The 17,997-nt window shown below is 46.0% G+C and overlaps 3 protein-coding genes across 3 annotated transcripts in view; 1 reads left to right on the top strand and 2 right to left on the bottom strand.

Annotated features, from left to right (window-relative positions):
* The window catches only part of fmn1 (formin 1), a gene marked incomplete at its 5' end in the record, with an annotated part of 81,030 nt that extends 78,838 nt beyond the window's left edge, over positions 1-2,192 (top strand). Inside the window, one exon of the mRNA XM_084314211.1 lies at positions 1,802-2,192. Within this exon, the coding sequence (XP_084170337.1) occupies positions 1,802-1,861 (60 nt within the window). The 3' untranslated portion in view covers positions 1,862-2,192. The remainder of the gene's footprint in view (positions 1-1,801) is intronic.
* A 670-nt stretch (positions 2,193-2,862) lies between these two features.
* Positions 2,863-4,228, bottom strand: grem1a (gremlin 1a, DAN family BMP antagonist). Its single transcript, XM_084313948.1, has 2 exons — positions 4,110-4,228; positions 2,863-3,949 (listed from the first exon to the last, which is right to left on the bottom strand). Exon 2 carries the CDS (start codon positions 3,946-3,948, stop codon positions 3,421-3,423), a length of 528 nt encoding a protein of 175 aa, XP_084170074.1. The 5' UTR covers position 3,949; positions 4,110-4,228; the 3' UTR covers positions 2,863-3,420.
* Positions 4,229-4,456: 228 nt separating this feature from the next.
* Positions 4,457-16,375, bottom strand: scg5 (secretogranin V). The gene is made up of 6 exons (XM_084314516.1): positions 16,316-16,375; positions 15,594-15,834; positions 15,193-15,342; positions 8,091-8,203; positions 5,255-5,308; positions 4,457-4,955 (listed from the first exon to the last, which is right to left on the bottom strand). Exons 2-6 carry the CDS (start codon positions 15,817-15,819, stop codon positions 4,812-4,814), a joined length of 687 nt encoding a protein of 228 aa, XP_084170642.1. The 5' UTR covers positions 15,820-15,834; positions 16,316-16,375; the 3' UTR covers positions 4,457-4,811.
* Positions 16,376-17,997: the final 1,622 nt, after the last annotated feature.

Genomic DNA, 17,997 nt, shown 5'->3' with positions numbered 1-17,997 from the left:
TGTACGGGGTCAGCCTTATGTTCCCACAGCTCAATGGTCCCACAGCCCCATGTTCCCACATTTCTAAGATTTTCTTTTCACTCAACATTAGGCCCTATGGTCCCACAGCTCTATATTCCCACATTTCTAAGATTTCTCTCAAAATGAGGCCCTATGTTCCCACAGCCCTATGTTCTCACATTTCTACGATTCTTCTCAAAATTAGGCCCTATGTTCCCACAGCCCAATGGTTCCACAGCCCTATGTTCCCGGACGAACCCTCTACTACCAGAGGACAATTGGATACTAGATTGGCTACCAAATTAAGAGAAAGTGGGATAAAATCAGATACAAATGTATGAAAAAAGGAAATGTGGGAACATAGGGCTGTGGGAACATAGGCATGCTCCCATCTGTACTGAACTGTTAGCTGTGTCAAGCTAGCTTAATTAAGCTTAAATAAGACTACCTGTGGACAGGTTTTGCCTTTAAAATAGGTCTGGAAATGTATACAAATGCATTATGAATTTGATCAAGTGTCTGGCAGTACAACACAATAACAATCATATCATAATACTCGTATACACTGACATGAGCAAAGTAAAACCAATTCATTCATCATGCTAGCTAACGTTAGCAAGCTAGCAGAAAAGCATGGTAAAGACAATTTCTCAAATAATTTCCTACTCCGACCTAAGGCCTATTCAGTACAGTACAGTACAGATGCTAGGTACAGATTCAATTGACACTGTCACCTTGAAGCCACATACAGAGTGATAAACGTCTATGACGTTGCTATGCAACCCAACTGAAAAAAGGACTCTATGCAGATTGGGCAGCCGAGCAGATCGGCCTCAGGGAAAAAATGTCCCTTGAGCAAAAACTTGAGAACTATTAGTAATGTCTGACCACTAAGTGTGTCTGACTCTTAACCACCAACATGTGCACGGACTACAACGTATGACATACAGTATATCATGCCAGTTACCTTGTGTATACTGCACCTTGTTTACTGTTTACTTTACTCTTACATCGTATACATTCAGACTCAATGATTATGTTGATTGTATAGAGTTGTCTCAGCACAAGCTATGCCAGTCAGCTTGAACACAGAAGCTTGACCCCATTGACTTGGCATTAGAATAGAATAGAATAGAAATACTTTATTCATCCCGAGGGAAATTTGGCACTACAAATCGCTCATAGTAAACAGTAAACATTTAGGGAGACAAAACAAGTCACGAATGAAGAATAAAATAAGCCTAAGAATAAAAAATACCCAGCTCCGGGATATACATTTCCTATGTTATGTTTATTCTAATAGAATATACAGTAAAATCTACAGTAAGTGTACAGTAAGTGTAATATTGAACAGTGTTGTTATGTATACACATTCTAATATAGAATATACAGTAAAATATATAATATTGAACAGTGTTGTTTTAAAAGTAAAAGTCCAGGAAGATGTTAACTGTCACTCTGTGCTCAGTGGCCAGTTTTTGGCTAACTAGCTTGTATGAGGAACAGCATGGATTGTGCTGAGAAAGGTCTCTACCAATGAACACCTTCATTGGTATTTAAGAAATAGGGCTAGGGTTCCATAAATCAGAACTATCCCTTTTAAATGAGGGGTTCACCCAAAAAATGCTAGGAAAAGTATACCCTCTAAAATCAGTTCACAAAGCAAAAAAGAAGCTCCCTATTCAGATCAGGATCATTTCTATACTATTTGATTGATTTAATTGGTAGGAATCTCCATGCAATCCTCTGTCTTTGTCATCAGTTCAATTTAAAGACTTTTTTCCCCTTTCACCCTTAACAGAAAGAGAGACTACGTCAGAAAGAAGCCAGCCTGACTTCAAGCCAACAGGAAGCCAACTGATGGGACAGGTGGAAGCAAAGAGAAGCAGAGATGAAGTGAGAGAAGTGACTGTGTCTCCACCGCCCCACCTTTGGGTTATACCTCGACTACGCCTGTGATGCCTTGCCAACCTGAAACTGCTGCATGCAAGAGGACTCGCTTGTTTTTTTTTTTTTACATTTCCGAGCACGTTTGAACATACGTATCAGCGACAGGAAGAGTTTTCTCAATCTCTCAATTATCTTGAGTTTCAACGGGGTGAATCTCTCTTATTGGCATTTTCTGGGACAGTTCGTCTTTTTTTTATGTTGTATTTGTATATTGATATGGTGAGGGCAACTGCCGATCGATATATATATATATATATATATATATATATATATATATTTTTTTTTTTTTTTTTTTTTTTTCATTTCCTGAAAAGTTGGGTTTTTGGAGTTACAAGGTCTTCTTCCGCCAGCGACAATATATATATATATATGAAAAAGGTCTATAACAGAATTTATAAAGTGTTGAAAACAGCATTTAATCCCTGAGATTGAGATGAAAGAGTTAACTGGTTGATTTGCTCGACATCCTGAAGGCCTGTACTGACATCTTTGTGTTTGTTTGCTGCTTTGTTGAAGTGAGCGAGCTTTAGTGAGTAAAGTGCAAGACAGCACAGAGAGGTGGAACACAAGGAAGTTCTGTACATTCACTGATCACCATCATGATTTCCCAATGTATTGTGTTTGAGCAAAGTCCTCACTAACTATCCAATTTTTCAAAACGGATGTTAAACGAAGTCACTGGACCTTTTTAACACTAGTTCTATATCAGAAAGAAAATGTATTTAGATTTTAAGGCCTTTTAAGACCATTTTACATGGCACATATATGAATCATAACTAGCTCTTTATGGTTTGGTGTATTGCACTTTAAAGGATTTTGACTGCAATCTATAAAAAATAAATAAATAAAGAGGCTTCATTGATTCTTTGAACCAATTAATTGAACCACAAATGATGTTGGCAACAACATGACTGATTTGAAAAACAGGTATAAAATGTAGTTTATTCACCTTCCATTTATATTACACAAATAATGCAATGTCATAAACTACAGTGACATCTAACAGTGCAGGTTGTAAAAAATAATAATTAAAAACAAAAAGAACTCGACCTTCAGCTTACATTCCACACAGTGGAAGCAATACAACTATCTCAGTAATTTAGAAATGTTTACTTATATTCGTCGTATAGCAGGCAATACTGTACAACTCTTATACAACACATAAATCGTTATTTCCACAGTCAGTGGTCTGAAACGAGCTGTCTGTGGCTATGAACACCTGTATGCACAGCACGAACCCGCCGTGTATACACAGTAGGCTGCAGCCTATATTATAATGCTAAACCGGACAAGGCATTATTTGACCGGTGGTCAAAAGTGTACTTATATAGGCCTACTCCTCTGATACATCGCTGTTCATCCATCCAGGTTTCCCCATTTTGTATTAGATTGTGTCACATACTGATTTCATATCTCCACCATCCTAAAAAAAAAAGGCCAAATGTGGTGTTGTAGGTCCCAAACAAGTATTTAATCCATATCTATCGTAGCGCAGCGGCACTGCTTTACACGCTGGACGCGTTTCTTCCTCGTACTCGGCGTCTGCCCCGGGCACAGGAGGGTGTAGGTGACGGTGGTGAAGGTCTTGGGTTTGCAGGTGGAGCAGGACTGGAAGGCGCTGTCCTCTCGGTACACGTGCCGCGGGATGTAGAAGGAGTTGCACTGGCCGTAGCAGAAGCGGTTGATGATGGTGCGGCTCAGGCATCCTTCCTCGTGGATCGTCTGCTTGAGTGGCTGCGTCTTACACCAGTCCATCTTCAGGTACCGACGCTCCGTGACATGCAGCGCTTCTTGGCTGGATTCGAGCACCTCGTCGGCGGTAGTTACGGGTCCCATGATCCCGCGAGATATTATTCCGGTCTGGGGCGCCTCCGACTCGTTCGGGTTGTATTTGTAGGGGTGCGGGAAGGCGCCTTGAAACGTCCCGACACCGGCGCCTCTCAGTGGACAGAGTAGCAGCCCCAAGAACACTGAGTTTAACAGTGACAACCTCTTCATCCTGAAGGAAAGTACAGAATGCGGGCATAAGATTGGAGGCCGTTTTACGCACGACATTTAGGACACGAAAGTCACACATGGATTAAATGCATTGGTTAATTCAATTGTAAGTTAACGAAACATTTTGGGGGAAAGCATCTGAGAACCATTAAAGGACTCACCTGTTTTCTTATCCAAACACAAAGGAAACTCTGGTCAGGTGGACAGCCTGCTGCAAACGTTTCTTTGTAAATTAAGAGAATGTGCCTAGAGGTCTGGTTTGTTGAATGGTAGCTTCTTGGATGACAAGAGAATGAACGGCCTCCTGTTTAAATACTGCCATGATGGAACCCGCCCCTCAAAACCCACATCTCTAACTTATTAGGATTGATTGAAAGACCCAATTCAAACGTTGCAATGCAGGTAAATCGTCATTTATTTGTCTTCACAAAGTATTAGAACAATCTAAGAATAAAATCTATTAGAGAAGTTAAAATGACAACAAAAAAACAATCTTCAGTACTGCACATAGTCATATATTGATTAATCATGAATCAATCATAATAACTAAACGTATTGTTAGCTTATCTCATGCCACAGTGAAGTTGTTTACATGATTTAATGAGTTGGTAACTATTTGAACAGAAGCCATCTATATTTCAAAAGGAATGATGATATATCATTGAAAATCCACTTCAAACTATTGCCTCTTAAAAAGCTTTCCACAAGATGCAAGCAGGGTATGACATCTGAATATAATAAACATACTTTGTGTAACTGAATGTCTGTAACTGATCTATCAACAATTCAAATGTTTATGATTTATCATTATTTCCTTAACAATATATAATTGATTGTAATACAGTTTGAGATACAGTTTGACTTTACTGAAGTGAACCAGTTGAGAGAGGTTCGGGGTTTGCAGAGGTGGTGAGGACCTCCTCTTCCTCTTCCTCAGAGTAGTGGGGGACTGATTTCTTGGCGACCACATTGTCCAGCCTCTGTCCCATCAGGTATGGGTTGGCATTCTACAAGGCAGGATGTGAAAAATAATAACATATAAATAATACATACACAAAGCGCACTCCCATTCTTACCGCATCCATAGGATATTGCTAACATACAGTACATGTAATGGGGCTAAGATGAGTTGGAGTTTTATTTATAAAAAAGAAAAGAAAAAAAACAGCCAATCCTTAGTCAGAATGGGACTTCACATCCAAAGCTATGGAGGTAAAAGTGCACTAGATCCTTTGGGGGGACGTCTCATAGCAACATGGTTTCTCAGCCCCCCCAACATGAAGAAGACGACCAAGAAACGCTATACCCTTTTTCTTCTTTTCGGTCCACCCTTCAATTTCTGGTACAAAAGCTCCTTGTTCTGAAAAGGAAATACAAAAAAAAGTCAGTTGAGACGCAAAATTATGTTTCCATTGTTTTACAGCCTATCTCTTTGTTCATAGATTACAGTCAACAAATTGCTTGGATGTGTATCCATGTGGGGTTAAAGAAGAGACTGCCTTTTAGGGGGAATTCTTCTGGCCACAGACTTAACAAGACTCAGCATGGCTTCTATAGTTGAAGGACGCAAATTACCCATAGTTTCTGTGTGATCGTTCAAAATGCTAAAGTCTTTGGTGACACTTTTCTTAAAAGTGAAAATCCACCTTCTAAAACAGTTGTGCTATTACCCTTTTTTTTTTTTTAATCTTTTCCCCCCTCCTTTTTCCTCCGATTTTCTCCCATCCCAATGTTAGTCGTTATGCCAATTCCCAATCCCCTTCCTGGTCGCTGCGCACTTACCCCCCACAGTCGGTCTGGGAGAGTGGAGGCTATCATGTGCTTCCTCCGACACACGTCTAGCCAATCAACCGCTTCTTTTCACCTGGCAGCGCAGACTCTCACTGAGAGGGTGTAACGTGTGGAAGGATCACACTACCCCCCTTAGATCCTATCCGCGCTGAGCAGGCGCCCCGACCGAACTGTAGGAGTTGCTGTTTACAACGACCCAGACCCACCCCGCCAGCTTCTCCCACCCTCTAATACTGCCAATTGTATTAGTGTGAACGGCCAGCCAAGCTGGTAACAACGCCGGAGCTGTGAGCTGGATTCGAACAGGCGAATCCAGCGTCTCCGGCGTTTGGTGACGAATGCAATCTCCGCTACGCCACCTGACCGCCCTACAGTTGTGCTAGTCCAATGACCTATGATAGTTAAGTCAATAACTATAATTTATTACCGTTTCCCTAAGGCTGGAAATCAAAGCATCAAGACTTGAATTTGTCATCATGTTTGTAATCTAGTCTCATTATTGATGCAGCAGCAGTATAAGTTAGGTATGCACCCCATATATTGGCAGACAACCAGTAGGCCTATAGACCGATATTTGGCCAATATTAGAATTAACTTCTTCTTTTTAATTTTTTTTAAACCTCTTTTTTCTCCGCCTGATTTTTCTATTTTTTTCCCCCATCCCAATTTAGTCGTTATGCCAATGCCCCCCCCCCCCCCCCCCCTACCTGGTTGTTGTGCGCATGTTCCTCCTACTGGTCGGTACAAGGGAACCCTGAAGTCCACCACATGCTTCCTCCGACACATGTGAAGACAGCCAGTGGCTCTTTTTTCACCTGGCAGCGAGGACTCTCATTGGTGAAGCGTAACACGTGGGAGGTCACGCTGCCTTCACCATTTCCTGCCTTTCGCTGAGCAGGCGCCCAGACCCATGTAGGCGTCGCTGTCCACAACGCCAGATTACCACCCACGACTTCCCTCCACCTAACTCAGCCAAACGAGTTAGTATGACGACCGGCCCAAGCCGCAAGGCAATGCTGACTCCGGGAGTCGAGACCGCAGCCTCTTGCATTGGTGACGAGCGCAATCTCCGCTACGCCACCCGACGGCCCCAACTTCTTCTTTTTTTTAAAAGATATTTTTACTCCGAGTGCCTACAAATGTCAACAGCAGAATAACTAACAAGAACTTCTGTTTAGTGAAACAAATATAATTTCAGTTTAATTCCTTTAATTTATATGGTGTCCTATTTGTCACAAGGACCATTGTAACCCTCTACAGCCTGTTTTATCTGCATTTTTACTGAAATTCTTACAAATTGGCCTATAATATGGTTTTAGCAAAAAAAACATTGCTGCATCCATAGAATAAACATATATGATGCATTATAATTCGTTTTTAATATTCTTATAATACTCAATAGATTGGCTATGCCTTAAAGGTACACTATGTAGTTTAGAGAGAGATACTTGTTTACATTGGCAGAGCCTGCTACAGTACTGTAATGTAATTATTTGAATTAGAGTATCTAATTGTATCAGAGAAATAATTTTGAAGCACTGTAAATCAAACAGAAGCCTATCAGATGCTTCTTTGAATAGTACATATATTTGTAAACAAGATTTCTGACATTGTAAACAACAACAACAACAACAACAACAACAACAACAACAACAACAACAACAACAACAACAACAACAACAACAGTAAAATGCCCCATGACCCATTTTCTCCCTGGGCATAGTTTTTATTGTAATGTATATTTTCATATACCATATCATTTTTCCACAACTGTGAACTGAAAACGTATCCCCCCAAATAACATACTGCACCTTTAAAGGTGCTGTAAGTGGTATTTTTTGTTAAAACAGTGGTCTACATAATATATAATATATCTACATTCTGACAGCCATCACTGATACAGCCATACAAAAATAATACAAATAATATTGCTTGAAATAAGTAAAATAATCTGCCAGTGCAGTAAGCAATTTTGGCTTGGTAAGATTAACTGAAATAAGTATATCTAGTGTTCTCTCTCCTGATTGGATAAAGTGGGAAGGGATACCAGAACATTTTGTGATTACTGCAGAGCGGAGCGACATGGGAGACCCATGTTACTGACCAGACACTCTATATCAGTGATGGATGTCGGAATATAGAGCTATTTAACACTTATTTTAAGACAAAAACACCACTTACAGCATATTAAATAAAGTATTACCAAATAATGTCCTTCACTCCCAGAACACCAAAACCGAGCTGAGTAGCCACTCGTGTCTCTGTCTGAGGCTGCTCAGTGGTGCCACATCAATATGGTGGATTGAAAGTGACCTGTATTTCCCATGTAGCTGTTGACCTTCTGCACTCACCCACTTTGCCAGGGCTGGGTAGTCATGTTCTGGGTCATACAGGTGCTGGTGCTTCTGGAACTCTCTGCTGAACTCTGCTGTATCAGGAGCATTCTCCAGACACCCATCTGCGGCTGCAAAGAGTTAGAGAGTCTTCACAAACTATGACCACCCCCCACACACACACACACACATAGAGTTACACATAGAGTTACGCAAATGGACCTATCCCGTTTGTCCGAGGAAAGCAACAGTTATAATTGGAGGATCAAGAAAAGAGGGCAGGGTTTGAGATAGGTCAATTAAGTGATATTCAGTGGCAAAGTAAGTAAATATTTTGCACATTGAATAATGGACATAGTAAGCTTTTAAAATTACATTTAGTGATCATTATCAGTGACAAATAATATAAAATAAAATAAAAACGTGTAGCTGTTGAGGCTTTCAGGATGTTAATTGTCTAATAAAGGGGTCTGAGTGTTGTGGTTTGTAACCGACCCCAATCGCACAACACAAGACAGGTATGGTGGTTTGCCAAGAAACAGATATTTATTGAAACACAGGGAAAAACAGGGAAAAGGGCATTGTCCCTTTAAGGGAGAATCACAAATGCAGGAAAAGGGAACACTATGGGAAGGTAAGGGAACGCCTAAGGGAAGGTTAAGGGAACGCCTTGGGACAGAGGAACTAGAGACTAGGTAAACAAGGGACAAGGAGAACTAGGGAGAGAGGACTAGGGACTAGGAGAGCTAGGGATAGAGGACTAGGGACTAGGAGAACTAGGGAGAGAGGACTAGGGACTAGGTGAGCTAGGGATAGAGGGCTAGGGACTAGGAGAACTAGGGAAAGAGGACTTGGGACTAGGAGAGCTAGGGATAGAGGACTAGGGACTAGGAGAACTAGGGAAAGAGGACTAGGGACTAGGGGACTGAGGAGAGAGGACTAGGGACTAGGAGAGCTAGGGAAAGAGGACTTGGGACTAGGAGAGCTAGGGATAGAGGACTAGGGACTAGGAGAACTAGGGAAAGAGGACTAGGGACTAGGGGACTGAGGCCCGCGGAGGCGGGCTGGGAAACAGGGAGGAACTGGGAGGACTGGTGGAAATCATCTGGGCCACTCTGCAGGACAGAGGAGATAGTTAATGCACAAAGGGGAAAAAACAGAGCAGGTGCAGAACAGTCCAAATAATCAAAGTGAACAAAGTAATAATATCTTCGTGTGACAAACACACAGGGGGAGATGTAAAGTCCAAAAATACTATTCTAAGTGAGAACCAAAAACAGAGGCATTACGCTGGGAGATGAAATGTCCAAACTAACTAACAGAGGCAATACGCTGGGAGATGAAATGTCCAAACTAACTAACAGAGGCAATACGCTGGGAGAGTGACATCACAATCTAAACTCAACCAGGCGTATGCGTAATGGTACAGGAACAGCAGCGGGAACGGGGGCAAGGGCACTACGCTGAGTGAGTGACATCACAATCAAAACTCACCCAGCGTATGCGTAAAGGTACAGGGACAGCAACGGGAACGGGGGCAAGGGCACTACGCTGAGTGAGTGACATCACAATCAAAACTCACCCAGCGTATGCGTAAAGGTACAGGGACAGCAACGGGAACGGGGGCAAGGGCACTACGCTGAGTGAGTGACATCACAATCAAAACTCACCCAGCGTATGCGTAGCAGGTAAGGGGACAGCGACGGGGCGAGGGCATCGCCACCGGGTGGCTGGCTGTCCGAGACCGAGGAACAGGGTGCTGGAACAGCGGCGGTGACGAGGATGTCGTCCACCGGGTAGCCGCTGTCGGAGCCGAGGAACAGGGTGCGCGCCACACCTTGGTGTGCGCGTCGGAAACAGTGGCGGTGGCGAGGATGTCGTCCACCGGGTAGCCGCTGTCGGAGCCGAGGAACAGAGTGCGCGCCACACCTTGGTGTGCGCGTCGGAACAGTGGCGGTGGCGAGGATGTCGTCCACCGGGTAGCCGCTGTCGGAGCCGAGGAACAGAGTGCGCGCCACACCTTGGTGTGCGCGTCGGAACAGAGAGACGCCTCGGGGTGCGTCTGCGAGGAGGAGTGTGCCAAGCACGAGGATCCTTGGAAGATGCGCGTTGCGCGCTGGAGACTGGAGAGCGTGCCAAGCTCGGAGGTCTGGAAGATGCGCATCAGGCTGGGAGTGCGCGCTGGTACGGAGGAGCGTGCCAAGCTCGGAGGTCTAGAAGATGCGCGTCAGGCTGGGAGTGCGCGCTGGTACGGAGGAGCGTGCCAAGCTCGGAGGTCTAGAAGAGGCGCGTCAGGCTGGGAGTGCGCGCTGGTACGGAGGAGCGTGCCAAGCTCGGAGGTCTAGAAGATGCGCGTCAGGCTGGGAGTGCGCGCTGGTACGGAGGAGCGTGCCAAGCTCGGAGGTCTAGAAGATGCGCGTCAGGCTGGGAGTGCGCGCTGGTACGGAGGAGCGTGCCAAGCTCGGAGGTCTGGAAGATGCGCGTTGCGCGCTGAGGACTGGAGAGCGTCTGCGCTGGTCTGGATGTGCGTCAGGACGAACAGCTGCGCGGGGGTCTGCAGTGGAACGCTGGGGTGCCTCCCGTGGAAGTACAGGGAGCGCAGACCAGTCTCCCCCACAGGCAACGGCGACAGCTGGCGAAGGCAGGAGCAAACATCTCGACGCCGGAGAATGGAACAGCATAGGCAGACAAAGGATCTCCCGAAAGAGTCTAGATGTTTAGAGAATATGACTCGGCAAGTATACAACACGACCCCACGCCAAAACGAGGGGAAGCGCCCTGGTATTTAAAGCCCACAGGGGGACTCATTAGCCTGCCACCACAGGTGCGAGAGATAATAGAATATCGAACAGGTGTGGCCACTAAGGGTAAGGAACGAGAGGGTGGGGGCTAGAGAGAGAGAGTGAGAAGGGAAAATAAACAGTATAGAAGGGAAATAAACAGTATAGGCTTAAAGAAACAGAGAAAAGGTAGTGAGCAGCGGGCAAAACCTCACAGTATCCCCCCCTCCAACGGGAGCCACCCGGCGACCCAAAACAAATACAGACAGAGTGGCAGGGGGCAAAACAAGAGGTACTGGCCAAGCCAGCAGGGGAAGCCACCACAAGAGTGGGGCTAGCAAAAAAAACAGGGTCGCCGAGGGGTAACTGGGGGAACTGGTCTAGAGGAACTGGTCTAGAGGAACTGGGTCTAGAGAACTAGTCTAGAGGAACTGGTCTAGAGAACTGGTCTAGAGAACTGGTCTAGAGATCCGGGCTAGAGAACTGGTCTAGAGAACTGGTTTAGAGAACTGGTTTAGAGAACTGGTCTAGAGCAACTGGTCTAGAGGAACTGAGGGGCAAGCAGGGTAGCAAAGGGGTAACCATGGTAGCACCGGGAAGGGGCTAGCAGAGGGAAGGTTGCTGCCAGGGCACTGATAGCTACAGGGCCTATGCTAGCTGTACTGCTACATCAACATAGAGGCTGCGCAAGCTGCCGGAGCCAGGCTAGCAGAGGGAAAGGGTAGCTGCCAGGGCACTGATAGCTACAGGGCCTATGCTAGCTGTACTGCTACATCAACATAGAGGCTGCGCTAGCTGCCGAGCTAGGCTAGCAGAGGGAAAGGGTAGCTGCCAAGGCACTGATAGCTACAGGGCCTATGCTAGCTGTACTGCTACATCTACATAGAGGCTGCGCTAGCTGCCGGAGCTAGGCTGGCAGACAGGGCTGGACCAGCATGAGAGAACAAGCTAGCTGGAAGGACAGTCCTAGCTGTGGGAATACTGACCTTGCTAGCTGAAGGGCAGTCCTAGCAGTGGGAGAAACAACACAAAAAAGTGGAGGCCATGCAGAGGGACCGGGTTAGCTGCTTGGGCCTGGCTAGCTACAGGGCCTATGCCAGCTGCAAGGCTGCATTAACATAGAGGCTGTGCTAACAGCCGGGGCCAAGCTAGCAGACCGGGGCCATGCAGAGGGAAACTGGGTTAGCTGCCAGGGCATGGCTAGCTACAGGACCCATGCCAGCAGCAAGGGCTGCATAAACATAGAGGCTGTGCTAGCAGCCGGGGCAGACTAGCAGACAGGGGCTCTGCTGAGGGACTGGGTTAGCCGCCAGGGCATGGCTAGCTACAGGGGGGTCAAACAGGGCAAACGGGAAGCAAACAGGGGAGCTAACCGGGGAGACTAACAAGCTAAACAGGGAGCCAAACTGGGCTAAACAGGGGAGTAACAGGCTAACAAGGGAGCTAAACAGGACTAACAAGGAAGCTAAACTGGGCTAACAGGGAAGCTAACAGGGCTAACAGGGGAGCTAGAGGGGACAAGAAAAAAAAAGGCAAACTCAACATACACAGTCTGTGCTGGCTGGGGTCGTAGACTTGGTGGGGTCGTACTGTTGTGGTTTGTAACCGACCCCAATCGCACAACACAAGACAGGTATGGTGGTTTGCCAAGAAACAGATATTTATTGAAACACAGGGAAAAACAGGGAAAAGGGCATTGTCCCTTTAAGGGAGAATCACAAATGCAGGAAAAGGGAACACTATGGGAAGGTAAGGGAACGCCTAAGGGAAGGTTAAGGGAACGCCTTGGGACAGAGGAACTAGAGACTAGGTAAACAAGGGACAAGGAGAACTAGGGAGAGAGGACTAGGGACTAGGAGAGCTAGGGATAGAGGACTAGGGACTAGGAGAACTAGGGAGAGAGGACTAGGGACTAGGTGAGCTAGGGATAGAGGGCTAGGGACTAGGAGAACTAGGGAAAGAGGACTTGGGACTAGGAGAGCTAGGGATAGAGGACTAGGGACTAGGAGAACTAGGGAAAGAGGACTAGGGACTAGGGGACTGAGGAGAGAGGACTAGGGACTAGGAGAGCTAGGGAAAGAGGACTTGGGACTAGGAGAGCTAGGGATAGAGGACTAGGGACTAGGAGAACTAGGGAAAGAGGACTAGGGACTAGGGGACTGAGGCCCGCGGAGGCGGGCTGGGAAACAGGGAGGAACTGGGAGGACTGGTGGAAATCATCTGGGAGATGAAATGTCCAAACTAACTAACAGAGGCAATACGCTGGGAGAGTGACATCACAATCTAAACTCAACCAGGCGTATGCGTAATGGTACAGGAACAGCAGCGGGAACGGGGGCAAGGGCACTACGCTGAGTGAGTGACATCACAATCAAAACTCACCCAGCGTATGCGTAAAGGTACAGGGACAGCAACGGGAACGGGGGCAAGGGCACTACGCTGAGTGAGTGACATCACAATCAAAACTCACCCAGCGTATGCGTAAAGGTACAGGGACAGCAACGGGAACGGGGGCAAGGGCACTACGCTGAGTGAGTGACATCACAATCAAAACTCACCCAGCGTATGCGTAGCAGGTAAGGGGACAGCGACGGGGCGAGGGCATCGCCACCGGGTGGCTGGCTGTCCGAGACCGAGGAACAGGGTGCTGGAACAGCGGCGGTGACGAGGATGTCGTCCACCGGGTAGCCGCTGTCGGAGCCGAGGAACAGGGTGCGCGCCACACCTTGGTGTGCGCGTCGGAAACAGTGGCGGTGGCGAGGATGTCGTCCACCGGGTAGCCGCTGTCGGAGCCGAGGAACAGAGTGCGCGCCACACCTTGGTGTGCGCGTCGGAACAGTGGCGGTGGCGAGGATGTCATCCACCGGGTAGCCGCTGTCGGAGCCGAGGAACAGAGTGCGCGCCACACCTTGGTGTGCGCGTCGGAACAGAGAGACGCCTCGGGGTGCGTCTGCGAGGAGGAGTGTGCCAAGCACGAGGATCCTTGGAAGATGCGCGTTGCGCGCTGGAGACTGGAGAGCGTGCCAAGCTCGGAGGTCTGGAAGATGCGCATCAGGCTGGGAGTGCGCGCTGGTACGGAGGAGCGTGCCAAGCTCGGAGGTCTAGAAGATGCGCGTCAGGCTGGGAGTGCGCGCTGGTACGGAGGAGCGTGCCAAGCTCGGAGGTCTAGAAGAGGCGCGTCAGGCTGGGAGTGCGCGCTGGTACGGAGGAGCGTGCCAAGCTCGGAGGTCTAGAAGATGCGCGTCAGGCTGGGAGTGCGCGCTGGTACGGAGGAGCGTGCCAAGCTCGGAGGTCTAGAAGATGCGCGTCAGGCTGGGAGTGCGCGCTGGTACGGAGGAGCGTGCCAAGCTCGGAGGTCTGGAAGATGCGCGTTGCGCGCTGAGGACTGGAGAGCGTCTGCGCTGGTCTGGATGTGCGTCAGGACGAACAGCTGCGCGGGGGTCTGCAGTGGAACGCTGGGGTGCCTCCCGTGGAAGTACAGGGAGCGCAGACCAGTCTCCCCCACAGGCAACGGCGACAGCTGGCGAAGGCAGGAGCAAACATCTCGACGCCGGAGAATGGAACAGCATAGGCAGACAGAGGATCTCCCGAAAGAGTCTAGATGTTTAGAGAATATGACTCGGCAAGTATACAACACGACCCCACGCCAAAACGAGGGGAAGCGCCCTGGTATTTAAAGCCCACAGGGGGACTCATTAGCCTGCCACCACAGGTGCGAGAGATAATAGAATATCGAACAGGTGTGGCCACTAAGGGTAAGGAACGAGAGGGTGGGGGCTAGAGAGAGAGAGTGAGAAGGGAAAATAAACAGTATAGAAGGGAAATAAACAGTATAGGCTTAAAGAAACAGAGAAAAGGTAGTGAGCAGCGGGCAAAACCTCACACTGAGACCGCCCCGTATATTTTGCACCCTGCCTATGACACATCACATTAAGTATCTAAGCATGCCACCTTGGAAAACCATTTTGTTACCAGAATGTCGATGTGGAATGTGGAAACAATTATTGATTTCCCCCAAGTTTTTATCAATATTATTATTATTATTATTATTATTATTATTATTATTATTATTATTATTATTATTATTATTATTATTATTATTATTATTATTATTATTATTATATTATTATTATTATTATTATTATTATTATTATTTGTGCAACTAATCAGTTATCAAATGTGTTTAACTTGACAATTTAAGCTGTGACAGTATGCAATGCAAAATAGAAATGCTAGATTTTGTTCGAACACTGCCTGCTGATGCACTCCTCTCTTGTTATTGAAAACCGATTTAATTTGTTTCAAATGCTTTGGATGTGTGTGTCCTACTGGGGGTTTACCTGTCTTTCCTAGGGGACATGGGTTTGGGGGGTCTGGGTAACCATGGTCCTCACTGAAGTCCTTGGGTATGTTGTCTCCAGTCAGCTCAGCCACTATGTTGGGGATGTTCCCATAGGGGCCCAGATGCTGGAGGCCTTCATGAGCACCACCTTGTGGATGAAAATAAACAATCAGGAGGACTTAATCAATTGAAAACCCTGGCTATTGGGTTAATGCAAAGCATGATAGTCTGCTGTCTCTACATCGTGAATGATATTATATAGGTGAGCACATTGGACATGTGAAAAAAGAGAATTCCGAATTACGCATAAATAAGCATACGTTAAAGTAGCAGGCTATTTATTTCAAACCAGCATTTGAATAGCACATCATAAACGGAACTCTGCATCCTATACGCTACCCTGGATACTCTGAGGCCCGACTATGTTGGTGGCTTGGTGTGCAGGGTACTCCACCCTCGGCCGAGCGATGCCTAGCTGCTCCATGACGCCGTGGAGGAGGCGCTGGATGTCGGCCTCGGACACCTCGTCTGCCGTGCGGGGGCTCCGGCCCAATGTGCAGCCCACCATGATATACAGCAGGACACCCAGCAGCGCTGTGCGCGTTAACCTGACCGCCGAGCCCATCTCTGTTGGCACGTCCTAAAACGAGATAGTGTATCGTAAACATAATTGTGTTTATTGATATTTAGACAAGTAACAACGAGACGGACTACTCTGAAAACACATCAGGTGTGACTGATGGTGTAGGCTATTGTTGTTGAAACATGATATACAACATGATATTAGGCCTAATGCTACACACAACCAATTTTAAAAGTTTCTGCCATTTCTAATGAATGTAGGCAATATGTCATCGTATGCTATACAAGTATTAATTAAAACTGGGAATTAAATAAATGATATAATAGGTGCACTTACGCGTCTACGTCAGAGGTAAATATAGCGTTATGCCGCTGTGATGATGATACAATACAAGTACAACAGATAATTTCACGGTCCAGTCAAGAAGATCACAATGCACTGGTAATAATGATATGCTATGTCGTTGGTTGATAGGATGTAATTTGCCCCCAAATGTTATAATCCATCTAAATAAGAAATGGTTGTATTTTTCGCTTACCGTGTGTCTGCGAGCAGGGGACAGACCTGTGACGCGCGAAGATGCTGATCCTCGCTTCACTGCTCATCAATTCAGTTGCTAGGATACCAAAACCCAGCTATGTCAAGCTAGATTAATACAAATAAAATAAGACTTCCTGGGGAGAGGTTTTGCCTTCAAAATAAAAGCGCAGAAGAGGAAAATCCATACAGTTTTTGACCAAGACTCTGGCAGACAGTAGGCCTACAACAATCAAATCAACATAACGAAATTATTTTGGGGAATATCTATATTACCTCTAGAGTAGAGTGTAGGAAAAAGAGAATACATTATTATGGTGATTCCATGTTAAAATAGGGCCTGGTATGCCTGATACACTGTGATTAATAAAATATTCTGTAACAATACATATACCAAATGATGAAGGAAGGTACAGTATCTGCTTTCAATAGCAATGGATGTTGAAACCAAAGCAGGGTCCGGACCTTTAAACTGAAGCATCAACTCCCTATCATAGCATATGGGCCACACGCATATGGGCCGTGTACATACTGGATGTGTATGGCCTGATAAAAGCTGGATAAAATATTATGTTATGAAAGAATAAAGGAAGGTCTCTGCTTTTATTATCAATGGATGTTAAAACAAATCAAAATGTATCAAATTAACAAACATTTGTATCTACAGGCCTAATGTAAAGGTGCACTATGTAGTTTTGAAAGAGATAATTGTTTAGATTAGCAGAGCCTGTGACTATAATGTAATCCTTTTAACACTTTGGTTGCCTAAGGTTAAATTAATGATATACCATAGATTGCCAGCGCTATTTGTCTATGGAGAAAGTCCCCTTCTTTGCAGGGCTATAACTTTTTAAATTCTATTGCTACATTGCCATTATTAGGGCCCATTCAAAGTCCTATATGTATTGTTCATTGTGTAGCAACGTTAAACTTTTTCATTCACATATTCATAGTAAAGTATGGTCTAATGTATAAGTATGTTTTCATCTCTTTCTGCAGCTTTCTCCAGAACGTGATATATAGCACCAAATGCATTATATTGATGATGAAATACAGTTTGATGGCAATCAGCGCGATATAAAAAATTCCAACTAGACGTACTTCTAGAAGTTACTACACGTCATCTGATGTTGACCGGATGGGCGAGGGGGCGTTTATAATTCCGTGGGCAGCGTTATACCAATCATCTAATGTGGGTCAAATGTTGATAATATCAGTTATTATCGAAGACGGTAACGTTACACGCTGAAACTCACCCCAGTCTCCGCGCGCCGTTGGGCGATCATCGTCGAGTAGAAATTTTATCATTATGGGATATATTATTACCCGGTCCATCTCCAGCTTGTATAATGGTATATACGTCCAAATCATGTTGTTTATCGAGTTATTGGCAATCGATCGCTATGTAGAGTGACGAGCTAGAGTCACGGGACATGTACCGAGTGGCCGGAAGCAATACGGACGTCTAGCAAAACCTCTAATGCGCTTCCTGTTAAGCGCTTGCGCCGATCGGCCACCAGATGGCGCTCCTGAACCGCCAGAGAGCTCAGTGGGTCCTGCTGGTGGATCTCAGGCCAGCGGAGGGACATTATGAATCCGATCGCAGATTTTTGAAATATTGATATAAAGACGACGTACAGCGTCCCCCGGCAACTTTAGCATGGCCAGCAAAGACGTCTAAAG

This window comes from Notolepis coatsorum (assembly GCF_963971535.1).
Source record: "Notolepis coatsorum genome assembly, chromosome: 5".
NCBI classification, from domain to species: domain Eukaryota; kingdom Metazoa; phylum Chordata; class Actinopteri; order Aulopiformes; family Paralepididae; genus Notolepis; species Notolepis coatsorum.
The sequence above is the reverse complement of the archived record's forward strand: the minus strand, read 5'-3'. Positions and strand labels throughout refer to the sequence as shown.